The sequence below is a fragment of the Myotis brandtii genome, unplaced genomic scaffold (assembly GCF_000412655.1).
Source record: "Myotis brandtii unplaced genomic scaffold, ASM41265v1 scaffold398, whole genome shotgun sequence".
In the NCBI taxonomy this organism is placed as follows: domain Eukaryota; kingdom Metazoa; phylum Chordata; class Mammalia; order Chiroptera; family Vespertilionidae; genus Myotis; species Myotis brandtii.
The window spans coordinates 314,914-332,402 of record NW_005365280.1 but is presented as its reverse complement, the minus strand read 5'-3'; the positions used below and the strand labels follow the sequence as shown (position 1 = coordinate 332,402).

At 53.7% G+C, this 17,489-nt stretch overlaps 2 protein-coding genes across 2 annotated transcripts in view; one reads left to right on the top strand and one right to left on the bottom strand.

Annotated features, from left to right (window-relative positions):
• Positions 1 to 2,104, top strand: part of DTNBP1 (dystrobrevin binding protein 1) — a 129,568-nt gene extending 127,464 nt beyond the window's left edge. Inside the window, exons 8-9 of the mRNA XM_005873018.2 lie at positions 189 to 329; positions 1,729 to 2,104. Coding sequence (XP_005873080.1) covers positions 189 to 329; positions 1,729 to 1,946 — 359 coding nt within the window. The 3' untranslated portion in view covers positions 1,947 to 2,104. The remainder of the gene's footprint in view (positions 1 to 188; positions 330 to 1,728) is intronic.
• Positions 2,105 to 2,778: 674 nt separating this feature from the next.
• Positions 2,779 to 17,489, bottom strand: part of JARID2 (jumonji, AT rich interactive domain 2) — a 118,388-nt gene continuing 103,677 nt past the window's right edge. Inside the window, exons 11-16 of the mRNA XM_005873020.2 lie at positions 14,805 to 14,910; positions 13,629 to 13,811; positions 13,038 to 13,168; positions 11,765 to 11,948; positions 8,857 to 8,964; positions 2,779 to 4,693 (exon numbers count right to left, since the gene is read on the bottom strand). Of these exons, the coding sequence (XP_005873082.2) occupies positions 4,511 to 4,693; positions 8,857 to 8,964; positions 11,765 to 11,948; positions 13,038 to 13,168; positions 13,629 to 13,811; positions 14,805 to 14,910 (895 nt within the window). The 3' untranslated portion in view covers positions 2,779 to 4,510. The remainder of the gene's footprint in view (positions 4,694 to 8,856; positions 8,965 to 11,764; positions 11,949 to 13,037; positions 13,169 to 13,628; positions 13,812 to 14,804; positions 14,911 to 17,489) is intronic.

Here is a 17,489-nt window from a genome sequence, read left to right as displayed (position 1 = left end):
CACGGATTTTGTGCACTGGTCCTCTAGTTTAATATATTGCTCCTAATTGTATTTTTTAAAGTTTGGAGTAGCAGGAGATATTTTATACCTAGAAAATACAGTGCAGTTAGCCTAATGAATTGAAGTTCGCTTTTAAAAGTATTGTTGAAGATAAAGTGTCAATTCTTCTGGTGCCACTCTATTTCCAGAGCCCATGGGGAGCATGTCATCCATGGAGGTGAATGTCGACATGCTGGAGCAGATGGACCTGATGGACATGAATGACCAGGAGGCCCTGGATGTTTTTTTGAATTCAGGAGAAGATAATGCCGTGCTGTCCCCTGTCTTAGGTAGGAGGTGTCAGACCTGCATAAAACCTCTTCACATTATCCCTTCAGAGGGCAGACATCAGGGTAATGATGCACAGGTCTCTAAGCCGCAGTCAACTGCTTGTTCTCACCCATTTCCACTCACCTGTGCCTGGTCTCACAGTAGTGGGCAAATGAGACAGCTGTTCCATCACGAATTTCTCAAAGACTTCTAGTGCTCTACCCACACACCGTCTAAGAACAGGGCACTTTCTTAATTCCTGTTTTACCTCCTCTGTCTCAGAATTTGAGTTTAGTTTTTGTGGTTATTTCAAAGACTGGAATTTGGGGGAAGGTGGGAGATCGCCTGTGACTCACACACCTGGTGCTGGTCTGAGCATGCATTTGTCATCTTTAACTCTCACCCCTTCATTCAGCTATTTATTTCACTTTTGTTGTGGGCAAGGCCAAGGTATGTGTTCAGCATCTGGCTTATATTTTTAAAAACCGGAGCAACCCTGTGGGCACTTGCACTTCATGCCTTCCCAAACTTTCACATTTATTCAGCAAATATTTACTGAGGTTCCAAACCTATACATGGGCTCACTTCATTTTAAATTTCAGATCAGACCTTCGGGGATCTTCTTAAACACAGAATCATTACAGAGCAAGCATTGCTGTTGTCTCATATACACACAGGGAAAGGCAAAGCGCAGGCCTCCTGTGGCACCTGGGCCCTCGACAGTTTTGCTGGCACCAGTTCCCACTGCCTCTGAGGTCAAGCCCTTTAGAGTTCTTGCCAGTTTGTTGTTTTCAACTTCTCCGTCCTCTTTTCCCAGCAAATCTGTGAGAACAGAGTCGTCCCCAGGAGGGCAGCCCTATGCTGAGAGGCTGGGACACTGGATGTGGGAAGGAATGCTGGCCCCTTTCCCAGAGTCAAGAAGAAATTTAGAAACAGGGACTCCATCATCTGCATATGCTTTGGTTCCTTTAAGAACTTATTGACTCCCCGTGAAATTGGAGAAATGCGAAAAAGATTGAGTTTTTCTCTTAGCATCACTTTCTCTGAATTACTACTTGCAAAGATATAAAGAGTAAATCTAGGTTATCATGGTTATGGGGATGCTCCTCAAAGAAATGCAGGGAGCGCCCTAGGGCCTTCATCACAGTATTTCCCTGGACATGGTGGGAAGGGCTCAGGGTCTTCCCATCTGTCACAGGGGGCAGAAGGATCGGTGCAGGCCCCTGGATGCCTCGCTGATCACCTGGCTTAGCCTCTTCCAGGGACAGTTCCTGCACTGGCGTGGGAGTCTCCTTGGTAGCCCCAGCTCACCACAACAAAACACTGACACCTTTTTCAATAGCATGAGTTCAGACCACCATCTTCAGTAGCAGTTTTAAACTGTGATACTTTTATCACAGGGTTCTTCCTATTTTGCAGGGCCTGAATCAAATACTGGTCAGAATGAAATTACTCTCCCGGTTCCAAATCTCGCAGAATTACGAGCCCAGCCACCTTCTTTATCTTCCACCTGCACTGACCCAGCCACCCAGGACTCCAGTGAAGGTGGGGAGTCCCCCGTCGTTCAGTCTGATGAGGAGGGAGTTGAAGTGGACACTGCCCTGGCCACTTTACACAGCGACGACAGCGACTCCTAAACCCGCATGGCACCCCGAGCACCGCTGAGAAGACCCAGCTGTGCAGAATCCCACTGAAGGCAGGCGGTTGACAGGGGCTCTTGATTGTCACACAATTGCCAGTAATTTCTGAGAAACTGACTGAAAGAAAAGCTAACAATAAAGTTTGAGGACTTTAACTGAGGGAGTCCATGGCCAGTTTGTACAGAAAGGCTTCCACACACATGCATCCTTCAGGCTTTAGGGGGCAGGAAGGGCAACTGGGGTCCACGCAGGCCACCAAGGAGCCCGCAGGGCTGGCGGGGCTGGGAAATGTGGTCTCCACGTGGCCTCAGCAAGAAAAGGACCTTCACAGACAGAAAACCCTGCTTCCTCCAAAACCTAACTGCAGTTAAACTCAGCGCTAACAAAAGTGGGTTTTTGTCACAAAATTATTAACAGTTCAACAGCTAACCCGCGTTAACAGCAGAGCACACATCTGGGTCCACAGGAAAACAAACCAAGCAGTATGCCGTTCTGACTCCTGACAAGGATGGGGTTTCCTGTCTGCATTCCTCACAGCCCGGCACCTGGCGAGAGGCGCCTCGCCCGCCCTCAGGATGAGGGAAGCCTCGCACCAGCTCTGGGGCGGCCCAGCCCTGTCCTTGCTGCTGCCAGTGGCCTCTGCAGGAAACAAGAGGCAAGCAGCAGGCATTTGGTTTTGCTCGAAGGGGATTCAAACCATCAGCAGTAGAGGAAGGTGAGTCGAGTCAGGCTGTGTTGTCTGCCACTCGGGCTGAGGGAGGACTCTTGCCCTCCACCCATTTACCGGAAAAGAAAGCTCATTTCATTCACTCATCTTCCACAAGACAAATGTCAAAAAAACTTTGTTTTTATTATTAAACCTTGTAGTACAAACCTGAAAAGTAAACAAAAAACTGGCAATAAACAACATGAAGTCTTCCCTCCCAAGGGAGGAGTGCAGAGCAGCGCTAATAAATTAAATGTCAAACTGTAAGCCATAGGCAGAAGTTTACTGTCAAAAAGAGGGAAAGTACACAGCAAGGCCATAAAAACCGGACAACCACATTGGAAAACACTTGACTCCGTTTATGTAACTGTTAAATATTCCAAAACAGTTCAGTCTCTGCAACAACAACCAACAAAGTGGATCACAGGACGTTCCTGACAGTCCCACTGGCAAGCTCAGTGCAGTATGGGTAGCTACGGGATCGATGAATCCAATTATGAAACAAAGAACAGCTTGTGAAAACAGTTTCCCTTCTTTATTCCACACATACTGTACACACAACTGGAGAAGGGCAACAGCTACTCCATTATTATTTTTGTGTTGTTGTTCAGTGATGTAAGCAGCACTTATAAATGTTACAAGAAAAACCCTGTAAGCATCCAATCCAACCGATGAAGAAACTGAAATGTAAGGCTTTTCTTCATCTTGTCTTCTCACCCCCCTCCCCACGCCCACTGAGAAAAAGGCTCAAGTATTTAAAACAATTTACAGGCATATGTACAAAAGGATGGGATTCTTTTTTTTTTTCTTTTTGTTACAACATGAAGAGAAAAATAGACAAGATGAGCACAAATGCATTTTCACATTCAAAAAGAACTGCAGACCTCCTAGTGGCTCTAAGTATGATCCTAAACGAAACAAATTTAACAAGAAGATTAATGCTGACTTGTGAGGTGTGAAACAAGCAGTGAGATGAGATGGAATGTTAGAAAGATTGCACGTCTATGACAAAGAAGCACTTACGGCTTCAATCACTTTTTTTTCTTTTTCTTCCCTTAAGGATGCTATTGAAGGGTTTTTTGATAAAGTAGCCAACAGCACCAAAAAAAATAACAGAATGGATTTCCTAATGAAATCAGGCACAGGTTTCCGCACGGGACCCCTCCGAGACAGGCAGTCTTTTTCTTCTCTCTCTTCTTTTTTCCTTAGATGCATAGTGATGTGCTGGTAAGGAGAACTCGTCACTCAGATCTCCTCATTTTGTCTATGGTTAGGAAACAATGTCCGCCTTCAGCTGCCACAACCGCCCAGAGAAACAAAATGGGGTTCTCCGATTTTAAAAGTTACAAACTCATCTTGCACATGACTGAAGAAAAGACAGCCAAAGTAAAGCCATTTCTTTTCAAGTTTCGTGTGTGTGTGTGTGTGTCCTACCCCTTTTCTCTCTAGAAAAATCTCACATGACTGAAAGTTTTAAAATTTGTTCTCCAAACTTCACCCTCTTCAAAAATGGGTTAAAAAAATCCTTTTTTCCCCCAACAGTTACAAAAAAAAAAAAATCAAACAAAAAGGCTTTTGTCAGCCACAGGGGCGATACAAATTAATACAGCCCCTCAAGGGTTTTAAAACAGTGAATATACGGCAGTTTCAAAAATCTGACTGCAGTATCTAGGTATTCTAAGTACAAAAAAAAAGTTCAAGAGTTTAATGCTAAAACAAAATTAGTTCTCTAAAACCAGAAGAAAATCTTCTTTAGAGCTAGTGCAAAGACAGCTTGTATCCTACAGCAAGTACTCCAAACTAGAATATAATAATTACAAAAAATAGATCTCAATCGGCCGCGGTGTGGGCAGCTTCAGGACGAGCTCGCTGCACTCCGGGAGGAGCTGGAGGACGCCAGCCGGGAGGGTGGCACGTCCACCGTTGCTCTCTTGCGGGGCCCCCTTTTTGGTGTCGGTTTACTGAGACAGTTCTCCATGCTGCCGTTCTTACCAGAGACCTTGCCACAGATCTGATTGACCAGGCTGATGATCTGTTCCTGTTAAGGGTTGGAAGGAAGACAAAGAATTAACAAACCAGAAGAGTGCTGCCCTCAGAACCACACCAGGACCTTTGAGAGCAGAGCGGGCAGCGTGGCAGAGCTGCCAGTCATCCTCATCAGACCACATCAAATGCAGACTTCTGAGCGCTGCCCAAGGAGCGGGTTGCAGGAAAGTCGGGGCAGACTTTAGGCATCAGGCCGAGTCTGAGATGCAGCAGGCTAGAGAACGAGATAGGCCGAACAGTTCTGAGGATGCACCTAAAACATGCTTTCCGTCTTAGGGAGAACCCACTGCCACCTCACCTGACAGCCAGCACAGCACAGGCCAGGGTGCCTGTCACATCGCCTAACCTCCAGTTCCTGTCAGGGACCCAAGGGAGCCTGATAGCACCTCCTGGTGGCTGCAAGGTGTAGACAAACTAATATGCTAAAGCCTGAAATACATGGTCCTATAACTATACAGTTTACTACGTAATTGTTTCCTAAAAGCTGTATCCCAATCTGGGTCTACTCCTGGTCTTGAGGTACAGATTCCCTCACCACACAGCCAGACACACAGCCCTGAGACAAACACGGCCAAACACATCAGCAGCCCACGGGGACCTCTGTGAGTGACCCCTGCAGCCTCGGAGTTCAGAGGTTAGCCAGCTGCCACCGGGGCCCCACCTAGGAAGGGGAGGACTCAGCTCACCGCCTCCACAATGAGCATTTAGGAGAAAAGACCCATGGGCTTGAGGCCTCAGGTCTTCTCCACGTGCTCCCTGGGTGGTGACACAGGCCTGAAGCTGCTGTTTCACTGGCTACCCTGACACTCCAGCCTAGTTCACCTGGTCTCGCAAATGAATGCAAACACTTGTCTAGAAACATTTCCGTTGCTCCCTCCTCCCTCCCTCTGTGAAGGAGAGATGGCAAACAAAACACGCATTCTTATAATTCACTCGAGATAACCAATTATCTGTTGGTATCAAAAATACATTTGTAACATAACTCATAATCATCCAATTTTAAAAGAAACCACACAAAAATATCAACATGTCATGTAGCTGTGACATAACATTTATGACACCTGCTGGGCCAGGGATGGAGGGAACCATGTGGCTCAGGGAGCACAGGTGGCCGCCCCTTTACTCACATAGAGGCCTGAGGGCCGGCCAGGTCCTGCCTGCCTCCGGCCTTCTGGAAACAGCACCAGAAGGCTCCTGGTACAGAAATGAAAGGGTAAAAGGCAACGAGTGAGAAGTGTCTGAAAGGAGAGAGTTAAAGACGGCCTGGGAAGGGGCAGGGCTGAATATTTGTGAAATACAATCTCTGCCCATTTGGACACTTAGACATAAACATGTAACAAGTGATAAATAGATGAGCTGTAAAACCCAGTGACATGGGACTAAAGCCACCTCCACAGCACGAGGAAGCCCACACTTCGCCACGGCCCACGGCCCGGCCAGGGTTGTTTGCTGGGCTTCAACAAGAGCTTGTGGTGCTCTCAGAGCCGTTTCCAAAATCCAAACCAGGGCTAAAAATTCCGCAACTAAACAGTTCAACTTCCCAACGGACTTGCAGAGTTCCATTTACTAAAATAAGCCAGGCCACTGGGAGCTCAGGCAGCTTCAGAGCACCACCAACCAAGCTTTAGACCAGTGATGGCGAACCTATGACACGCGTGTCAGGTGACACGCAAACTCATTTTTTTGGTTGATTTTTCTTTGTTAAATGGCATTTAAATATATAAAATAAATATCAAAAATATAAGTCTTTGTTTTACTATGGTTGCAAATATCAAAAAATTTCTATATGTGACACGGCACCAGAGTTAAGTTAGGGTTTTTCAAAACGCTGACACACCGAGCTCAAAAGGTTCGCCATCACTGCTTTAGACCAACAGGCCCCACGTGTGTGATTCTTCTTCCAGGACCTCGGTCTCATCAAACCTCTCGCTACAAGACAGCTGGAGGTGGAAACACCCGCATTTTCGAGAGCTTCAGAATCACCATGGAGAAGCCCCACTGCTGCCGGCTGCACTCTGCCAGTTGTCAGACACCAGGGTTATTTTTAACTGTTGTAGAAGCCATTTGCTGTTAAAGTGATGGTGGAAGGGCAAAGTGGTTCCTGGCTTTGCCCAACATGCTCTTAAAAAGCCAAGATGCCAAGATCTATTTTCAGCCTCCAATCTTATAACCGAGCCAAAGACTTGCACCAAACCTGTCCCACAGCTGGGCTCCCTCAGAGGCCCCCTCGCCACAGAGGCCTGTTGGGCGCCCAGGTGTGTGATGGCTTCGTGCGGTCACCTTCCACTGGATTAACCTCCGGGGAGCCTAAGGGGAGCAGGAGGGAGGTTCCAGGCAGGGCCCACAGCTGCACAGGTTGTGCCCTGTACATGGCTTGTGGCCCTGAGCACCGTGCCGCAGTGAGGAGGACCACGCTGCAGAAGATGGCGGGCAAGGGCTGGGGGAAGGGCCCCTGGTGGCAGCGTGTGCAGCAGTGGGCCGGCCAGGATGGGGGACAGGTCCCCATGGCAATCTGAGAGGGATCCTCAAGAAGGGCTCTGGGCCAGACAGAAGTGAAAGGTGCCCTCTGAGGGGCAGGGCCATGTGTTGCAGGAAGCATTTATGAGAAACTGCTGAAGGGGTGACAGCAGACAGAGGAACCCACGTGCTCGCTGCATTGGAGCCGAGAGCCTGGGAGCAGGGCTTTTCCTGCAGCCCCTCAGCTGAAGGAAGTGCACTCACCCATGGGAGTCGAATGGACTGTACATACCAACCAGCTGGCACAGGAAGGGCCCCATATGGAGCGTCTCTGAGGCCGAGTGGGGGGTCTCAGTGAAGACACGCCTGGGGCACAGGAACCAGGGAGGGACAGGGAGTCCCACCCCGGCTCCTTCACTGCGGGCACAAGCACTGGCAGCCTTGGGAATTGGCTGGACCTAGGATTTACTTGGAAGGTGGAACCAACAGGACTTACAGAAATGGATGCACAGTGAGAGAGAAAGGCCCTCTCCTCATGTTAGCTGAGGCCCGTGGCTGAGGGCAAAGAGCCTCGCCCCTGCTGGATGCAATTCTCTGCCAGGCATGGAGCCTGGGGAGCTCTGAGAGCTGCCCCGGCATCATGTGCCACCACCTGCTGCCCGCTGTGTGCTCTGACCTGAGGTTAGGTGCCTGCTGCCAAAGCACCACGATGCAGCCACAGCGGCCCCTGCCCCCGCTGGCAGCGCTGCCAGGGTATAATGGTCAGTGTATGTGCGAGGTATCACAACCAAGCATGGGGGGTGGGGGGGCTCTAAGTTAGAACGAAAGCCTTCTCCTCACCACCAGAGCTCCAGAGCAGAAATCCCTTCCAAGCCCTGCCAGCTGCACGGTCCAGGAAGGGCCACCAACCAAGACTCAGCGCACGGGCCATGGCCAGGAGGGCTCCTCTGCCCTGGCCCCGAGACCCTGAGTTGGGCTTCTCTGAGAACACAGCCACACAATCTGTACACAGGCTTGGTTCTGAGGCCCTCCCAGCAGCCACAGCTGGGATATCACCGGTCCAGGCGGCTCAGGGTCTGGAAGGAGGAAGGAAAGGCCCTCCCCCTGCCATCAGCGCTGGAATAGGTGCTGCAGTTGGGGTCTGTCCTGTGATGGATGGGCACAGGCAGCCCACAGTCCCCCATTTCCTTAGCCCAGCCAGCCAGTGCGGCACAGGGGACAGCAGCACCAGATCTTGAAACCACGTCCCTTATAAATGGAGGGAGGCCTGGGGCCAGGAATGCTGACTGAGATGCTGCCAGGGTTCGATGGGGAGGGAGAGCTGCGGTCCTGCATGGGGAGGTGTGCACAGGCCCACGGACAAAGCTATGAGCGACGTGGAGGAGAAAACTGGAATGAAACCACGTTTGGGAAAGAGAAATTTCCAGTTTCAGTTCCTGGGTTTCTCCAGGTCAGACAACCTCACAATCCCCCATCTTGGGACAGAGTTACTTTCCCACAGGCTGGTCTCTGTCCAGCCACGAGCACCAGAAAGAATCATGGGGGATGCACCTGGTCTCGGGCAGTGCCCAACTGGCTCAAGTTGGGTGCTGAGAGGCCTGCTCGTCCCTACAGTAAATGAAGGCAAGCGACACAACGGCCATCCCCTGCAGGGCCCCTGCTGGCTGCTCGCGGAGGCCCTCACGTGGCGGCACTGACCTCATCGTAGCGGTACATCAGCTTCAGCCCTCGGCACGACTTCTGCTTCTCCACGTGGCGCAGGGCACACTCCAGACAGAACACCACGTTCTCGTTCTCCTGAACCACCTGCAAGGAAGACGCTCCTGAGGTGCTGACGGGGATCGTGGCACTGCTGCCGGGACGTGCCTGGGAGGGACGGGAACGGGGAGGCCCCAGGAACCAGGGACGGCCTGTCCTGACATCTGCTGTCCACGCTAAGGAGTGTGCATCTCTCACAGGAAGTTAATGGGGGGAATCACCTGCAGCACGGTCTCCAACAACGCTGTGGAAACGGGTAACGGACTGTCTCCAAGTTGCACCTAAGGTGCCTCGAGTTCCCCCGATTCCTGCTGCACTTGCCTGAGAGGTTCTAGGTGCCCTTAGGCGGGGAAGATGGGATAAAGTACTGATGCTTGTTTAAAAGCTCGCACATTCTGAGACCGTTTTGTTCAAAACTACCCTGGCAGGCACAGCAGTGCCAGCTCGGGGGGAGCAGGCCCAGGACATCCCCGCAGCTCCATCAGTCCAGCTGGGAATGTGGGAGCTGGACTGCCCCCCAGCCCCTGGCCAGACGCCAACCAGCACAGTCTTGATCCTCTGCCACCCAGACAGGCCCCTCCTGCCACACCCACAAGAGCCTCCAGCGGCCGTGAGAGCACACGCCAGACCCCAAGGCCACATGGAGCACGTGCGGCAGCATGTGGACAGGCCTGACCCACCACAGGCAGCACGGGCGACCTGGACCGTGGGGCAAGGAGAAAGGACAGCTGCCTGGTTTGTGGGGGTTCCCACCCCCCACTCCAACTTCTAGTCCTGTTCTCATTCTGTGTTTAAAATTAAAAGGCAATGCTGCCTTAAGCCACAAGATGCAAGAGGTCCCGGCCCTTTCATAAAGATGTAGACCGGGGGCTCCTGTTTCCAGTGCTTCTGGGCAAAGGCGAGAACACAAGCTGGAGGAGCAAAGAGGTGACACTGGCAGAGACGCATCACCTTTAAAGACATGGCTAGTGGTAGGGACGGACAAAAATGCCCAGTTACTAGGTGTCCAAGCAATGAAAACTGTAAATACAAGTAAAACCTCAGTTTTTACCTATGAATTTAGAACACATGCTTTATAACATTCAGGCTGATAAATGCCTGGTGACAACTCTCAAGGTACAGGCTTCTGAAGGTGTGCAAATGAGCCCCCGGGAGTGGACCAGTGCCACACACGGAGTCCGGAGTGTCGCTCACACTCACGGGAGTAAGGCAGCTATTATTCCCATGGGAACAATGACACCAGAGCAAGAGGAATGAACACAGACCTCGAGGACTTTGTGAGTGACCTTCACAAATGTGGGCACAGACAGACTAGACAGAAGACATGTGGTTGTTATGCACTGAATTATATCCACCCAATTCACAGGCTGCCGTCTTGACCGCAGTAGCTTAGAATGTGATGATTTGTAGACGGGCCCGGAAAGAGGTGATTAAGGTAAAATGAGGTTTTAAGTGTGGGGTCCAGTCCAATATGACGTATGTTCTTACAAGAAGAAATTAGGACACAGATATGCAGAGGGAAGACCAGGGGAGGAAGTGGGAGAAGGGGGCACCTACAAGCCAAGGAAGAGAGAGGCCTTAGAAGGAACCAACCCTGCTGACACCTGGGTCTCGGACTCCCAGCCTCTGCCATGGTGCTGAAATAAGTGTCTTTGTTTGAGCCCCCAGTCTGTGGTATTTGCCACAGGAGCCCCAGCAAACTAATACAGCAGTTTCTCTCCTTCTTTCAGAGTTCTGACCTCCCTGATGTTACAAAGAGCATATGATTCAACTGGGACTGGCTGTGTGGCCCATCTCTTCTGCAGGGCAGCTGGGTGGGAGCCAGGCACATGGGTGAGCAATGCAGTCAGACCTGACACACTTGCTGCTCTGCGTCTAGGCACGTGGGCCTCATGTGAGGGCGTTGGTGCCATGCTGGCAGGGGGTGAGCACTTACTTTCTAAGCTCCTTTTTCTGGAGGAAGAATGCATACAGGAGGGGAGAGGGCACCAGCACTGGAGGCCACGAGTGCCAGGCTGAGGTGTGGGGTGGGGAGCACCTGGAGTGGGAGTTGGGGCACCCACATACCTGTGTCAGGGCAGCTGCCCAGTGGGAAGGGAGAGATGAGCTACCCCAGCCCAGCTGTCCACTAAGCCAAGTTCTGCCAGGCCCCTCTGGCCTGAGATGGGCGGGTAACCCAGCCACACAATCACAGGTGAGGCTGAGGCGGAGCAGCCCCAAGCTCTCGAACACTGTGGGAACAAACCCGAAAGAATGGAAGGGAGACGGGGCCTGCGCTGGCAGACGGAGGGGCAGGAGGAAGAGCTGGCTCAGAGGCAACTCTGATCAGAGGTGGGGAGGCTGGGGACGGGAGAGTGTTGCTGAAGAGAAACATTCGTTTTAACCGAAGACAGATTTCAGAGTCCTGAGGACAGTGAGACAGGTCACGGAGGTGAATGGAAACTGGGGAAAAGCCAAGGTTAGATGAGGTCCTACGTCAACTTTGGCAGCAGCGTGGGGGCAGCTCAGCCCCTCACCAGGGGACACCAAGGGAAGCCTGGGGACGGGGGTGACAGGGCAGGGTGTGAGGGAGGCCCTCTTCCTGCAGACATGAAGCCACACGTGAGGAGAGACCCTGTGGAGGAGGACGGGCAGAGCAGAGCCCACCCGCCCTCGGTCCCTCTGACCTGGTTGCTGAGGATGAGGCGCTGACCCCTAGAGGTCGGGACCCTGGCCCAGGGGGGCAGGAGGTCCAAGGGCGGGCCTCTTGACAGGCTTCCTGCAGCGGGAAGCCCCTCTGTGGGCAGGCACAGTGCGCATGCACAGGCGGGAGTCGGCAGGGGCCCCAGGCAGGGGCCCGCAGGCTCACCATGGACAGGTAGCACAAATGTTGGCAGATCTGACACCTCCTCTCTGAGGTCTCCAACTGCAGCCACTTTCGAGGCTTTTTCTTCCCATCCACCACAGTGCTGCTGCTGTCGTGGCTGCCGTAGCGGGCAGAGGAGTGGAGGCCGGCCTCGAACAGCTGCCTCCGCTGCCGCAGCTCCGTATCCCTGTCCAAACACAACACAAGCACCGGGCCCTCAGGAGGCTGAGCACTGCGCCTGGCCGTCCCTCCCCTTCAAAGGGAGCATGCTGCGCCCCAGGCAACTGCCCCCTCCCCCGTCCGGGTGCACCCTCCTGTTGGAGGAGCGCGGTGAGAAGTACATGCTCGCCTTCCCAAGGCCCCCAAATGAGGACCCGTGTTCTTCAGTCAGAAGGTCAGACAACCCCCCAGCTTCCGAGGCTACTCTGACAACTGGGCTCTGCCTAACAGGAGCGCCACACACCAGGACACACATGGCAAACCCCTCACTGCTACCTAAGAGGGCCCTGCCCCTTCACTCCGAGCCAAGAACGGATGTAACAAACTATTTGCTGGTATTGTCATCAAAGGTTCGACCAACACGAGTCGAAATCCGTGTGCTGTCCGTCAGCACTACCGACCGAGTCTCTCCCCTGGGAGGGAGAGATCACGAAGCTACATGGTGGGAAAAGAGAAGAGGGTTACACAGGAAGCCAAGCAAAGGGTGGCACTTCTCCTCAGCTTCTGCCCTGATCGGCTTCAACCTTGGGAGAGCTCCTTCGATCGCTGCGGGATGGAAGCTGGGTGTGGGCCTCAACACGGGACAGGCCAGCCACACACAGGCGCTGGGGCAGATGCCAGCTGCCCAGTGGTGTCTCACACACGCATCCTGAGCAGGTTGGCAAGAAGACCGAGTGAGGCTCCGTGGGCCTCTCCACACCCACCCTAACCTCTAGAAAGGAGGCCGTGGGCACCATTTCCTCCCTGGCAACGTGCTGCTAGGATCCGAGGTGCCCGGGCATCAGAGCCACCTCCTGGCCACTCCACAGAGGAATAACCTTTTGCATCAGCACCTCAGGAAATTCTGACTCCAAATAGCAAACATGAAAACAGAAGAGGAAATTTAAATTAAAAAGTAAATAAAAATAAAAAGAAACACACCGAAAAGGTTTCACCCATCTAGCCAAGCACCAGGTGGGCCCTGCCACTCTGAGCAGGTGGCTGCACCCCACCCTGCACAGCCCCAGGGGGGCCTGGCGCCCCGGCCTCGACCCAGGGCGGGAACCGGGTCGGTTACCTGAGCTCGTCCAGAAGGGCCGAGATGGTACTGAGAGTGGGGCCGTTCTCCTTTTTCGCTTCCGCCTGTGCAATCTGGTAGAGTAACTTCTCCATGGAAAACGGCTTCGCTATATGGCGGCGCTTCATTTCCTGCAAGAGGCGGTCACATCCCTTTAGGGTGGGCAGGCTTTTTCTTTACGGGGCAGAGGATGCAATCTCAATTTTAAAATTCTGAGTTCCACTGGACTTCAAAGCAGTGAAACTCGTACAACAATCCTGTTTGCCTGTGGGAAAGGCACCAGGGACCAGCAAACGCCATTGCTGCGCCACCAGCCACTGGGCAGGGGCCCCAACGTGACAACGGGGGGAGACTTTCCCCCACTGCCAATGTTTACCTGAAGTGCCGCCAGTCGGTCCCCCCAGCTTACAGTGCGCCCACAATGGGACTCAGAATCTCTCTTGATACAAATAAACCCCTAACAGATCTTCTTTCCTAGGAAAACCTCTCTGACACCTCTTAGAAACATTTTCTAAAATTACACCCATCTAAAAAGGGACGGGCAGCACAGGGACGTGGGCGTGTGTCTGCGCATGCACATCGCCTGCCTACCTTGGCCGTCTCGAAGCCCATACTTGTCCACTGGGTGGTGGCAAAGTGCACGGTCTCAGAGACGCTGTAGCCGCAGCACACTTTAGACACAAAGGATCCTGGGAAGCAGACGACGAACTGGCCGCTCTGCTGCACGGTCCTGTGCACCTTGATGCCCTCTTTGCACAGCACCTCCGGGGAGATCTGGGGAGCAGGTCAGGGCTGAGACACACTCCGCAGGACGCACTCGTGGCCGCTCTCCCACCCCCACTGCCCCACCACTGCCCCGGCCTGCCCAGCAGGTGGTGACATGCACACCTGCCCTCCAGGCGGGGCCTCGGGAGTTAAGAAGGGGCCTCTTCATGAGGAGACAGATCAGAGTTGGTATTGGAGATTGTTTGTTTCTCATTTAAAAAGTAAAGATGCCAACCTGATTAGAAGAAAGATCTAAACTGAAACTGGACCAAGAGTGACAACAGAGCCACCCAGATGTGCGGCCACTATGAGAACATAGCCCTACAGCCACATCAGAGCCTTTCCCGTCCCCACCCAGCAGTGACAGGGGTGGGAATGGGAAAAATCCTCAATCTGCAGAGCCAGGCAGAGCCACAGAGGTACAGCCTGGGGACCTTCGAACCTGCACCCTAGAGGGGCTGCTGCTCGGCTTCTTTGAGCCAGACCAGGGGCCCAGGGAGGGGTCAGCGTGGCCAGAGGGGCCTGAGCTCAGGTGTCCGAACACGAAGCTAAAAGGACTCCCAGGAACTCAACAGCCTCATGACTTCCTGAAAATGGGATCAGAAGCCTTTGTGCCCATCCCTGTGAGGTGGAGGGTTTATGCTCTGTTGTCCAGTCATCCAGGTGCCCAGCAGGTGGGAATAGCAGTACCAACAGACCCCAGTGCCCACCCAAAAGCAGGACCCACCTCGCCACACACCCGAGTCTCCACACACAAAACCAGCCCTGCGACACATTCAAAGGCCACGGCGCACGTGCCCCATGTCCTGTGCAATCTGAGGAAAGCACCTGTTTGGTGTCCATAGAAGAGGAAGGACACCTAGTTTGGATGATGCTGTGAGGATTCATTTTGCGTTGTCCTCTGTGCCTCTGAAAGGCAGGCCAGCCAAGAGGGTGACTGACAAATAGCCCTGCCTACCCCGTGCCCAGGCCGGTGCCAGCACAGGCAGGAGCTGCACATACCATGACGTTGCTCTCCAGCATCTGCAGCCCTGGGGTCCCGTTGGCTTGCAGCAGGGTGTGCACCACGTCCTCGAGCTTGCTCTCCTCCTCAGCAGGAATGCAATACCTGATGTTGGGAGACAAGGCAGAGACTTGACCAGGACCCTGCCTGGGGAGCCTGGGCTGGGCCCACCCTGCATCCTCCCTCGGATAAAGGAGCAAATGTGGGCCTGGGAAGCAGCCTCAGGTGCAGAAGAGAGACTGAAACTTGGAGGAGGGACTGAGTCCTGGGATCAGGGAGGTGCCCGGCTCAGTGACTGGCTCCGTGGTTCTCAGGCCGCACCCACCCCACTCCCAGGCGACACTGCTGCTTCCGACCAGCATAGCACAGCATGCTCATCTTTTATGCAGATCTGACCTATACATGAGCCAAAAAACCTTCAAATCAAAAACAGATGTTTAAAACCCCATATAAATCAGACCCAGGCACATCTGCAGACTCAATTAGCCTCCCGTGAGTGCGCCAAGGCTGCGTCTCATCCCCGGGCTGGCATTTGACACTGTTCTGTAACAGGAGGCGCTGCAGAACTAGGATTCGGTGCTGGAATACGCGGTTTCCTCTGCTCTCCAACCCGGGCCACCTTGTGAGAGCCTGGCCCAGCTCAAGCTCCTGGCCCCAGAGCCGTGGGCTGGGTGACCGGAAAGGCAGGACAACCCCCCAGTTCTCCAAACACAGAAAAAGTTGGGGGAAGGAGTCCTGCCTGTGCACATGCTGGCTCATGCCTGCGCACAGGCTGACTGCGGCCGCTGTGAAATTATGGAATGAGAGGAGGGTGCACCGGGTCGCAGGCCTGCCCCACCGAGGCAGCTGGGCGTGCCAGAACCCAGCCAGCCAAGGATCAGCTGGCGAAACACACAGGAAATCAACCCACACAGGCCTGCGTCACGCAGACTGAGGGACGGTTGGGAGCCGAGTAGTGGAGGCAGCTGCAGGGTGAGGCTGGGGACAGCACAGACCCCAGAGCACAGCTACGGAGCGACAGGGAAGACGGTGGGGGAAGGGCGAGGATGTCAGCAGACCTGAGCTGACAGGGATGTCTGGAACCTTACTGCGGCCACGGAGAGTGGGGGAATTACTGCTGGGTGTCCCCAGAAGGGGACACCCACCTGTGAAAATCCAGGGGCCAGGCAGTCGGCGTGCATAAGGCAGGTGTGCCAGGCCTCCTCCAGGCCCTCCCTTCTGTCTCCCACGCCCATAGGGGCCAGCAGGCTGCAGTGGGACACCTGCTGAGTGGACCCTGGGCAAGGTGACCTCTCCGAGTACAGCCCACCCTCCATCCCAGAGTCTTGACAGGACCTGGGGCTGCAGAGCACATGCAGCCACTGGCCCAGGGGCAGCCAGGTCAGGGGCAGCGGCTCTGGTGCAGTCGTGACGCTGCCCAGCTCCGGTCACTCTGGGCAGCCGCCCAGCCCTCAGGCCCAGTTCCAACCTGGCACCTTCCCCCAGGCCCGCAGGCCGGCCTGCTCTCGGCTGCGCTGAGGTGTCTGTGATGAAATCCTTCACTTGGAGGCCAAATCCTGTTTCAGTTGCCACATGGAGTGGTTTTTATTATGTTCATGTTATTTCAATGCCAACACATTCTGTTACTGATTTGTGATTTAAACCCAGGGTTTCTAACCAAAATCAGATGTTTTACAAAAAACCGCAACCCATAAAATTCTCCGATCACATCCCGGCCTCCTCTTTATCCCCCTCAGTGACGGGCAGGGGTTCGTGTTCAGGAAGTCCACAGACCCCCATTTCCCTTCCTCTAACCCAACCTTCACCTGAGGGGCCGGCAGGGGTGCTGGCTCAGGTCGCAGGTCTGGGGGGACTCCCTGAACCCCACACCAGGCCTGCGCTGTCCACAGAAGCTTCTCCATGGAAACGACATGGAGGGCACAGGGGATCCGGGAAGGGGCCACACCCTCTCCCAGTCCCAGTAGCCACCCTCGCCCTGGACAACACAGCTGCACGTACTCTGCCCAAAGCCTCCACAAGCCAGCAGCCACTCACAGACCAACCGCAGGCGCTGAGACCACCCTCCCTTGCACACAGGCTCCCAGGAGGCCCGCAGGTCCTGCTCACATCAATACCAACCACCACTTCCTACAGTGTGGCCGGGACGCAGGGGCACCATAATGAGGCCGCTGCAGACCTGGCTCCTCAGAGCGCGGACGGTAGTGCTAAGGCTGTTTGTTTTCGTAAAGAAGCCTCATCACCCGTGAGGACAATAAGCAGTCAGCGCAGGATGAACGTGAGGCTGGTAGACTGTCAGACAACAAGACGTCTGATTATTTGCAGTAATTTCCCATCTGCCACCTAAATAAAGGAACCGAAGAGCCAGCCAGGGATCAGACCTGGGTGGAGGTGACAGGCTCCAGGTGGGCACCGAGCAGGCTGCTTCCCACAAAACAGACAGATGTGTCCAGGGGAGACAACATGTGTGCCTGACACAGCAAGAACTCCATTTCCCATAAGATCTGCTCTCCCCGCAGCCATCGGGGGGTTGGGAGGCTCTGCAGAGACACTCAAAACGATTGCTCACGAGGCCAGAGAGGGAACAGAAGGCATGCCTGACACCGCCCACCTGTCCCACTGTGATTCCCTTCCTGTTTCTCAGACCTAGTATAAAACAAACACTTGGAAACCAACAATAAAAAGTC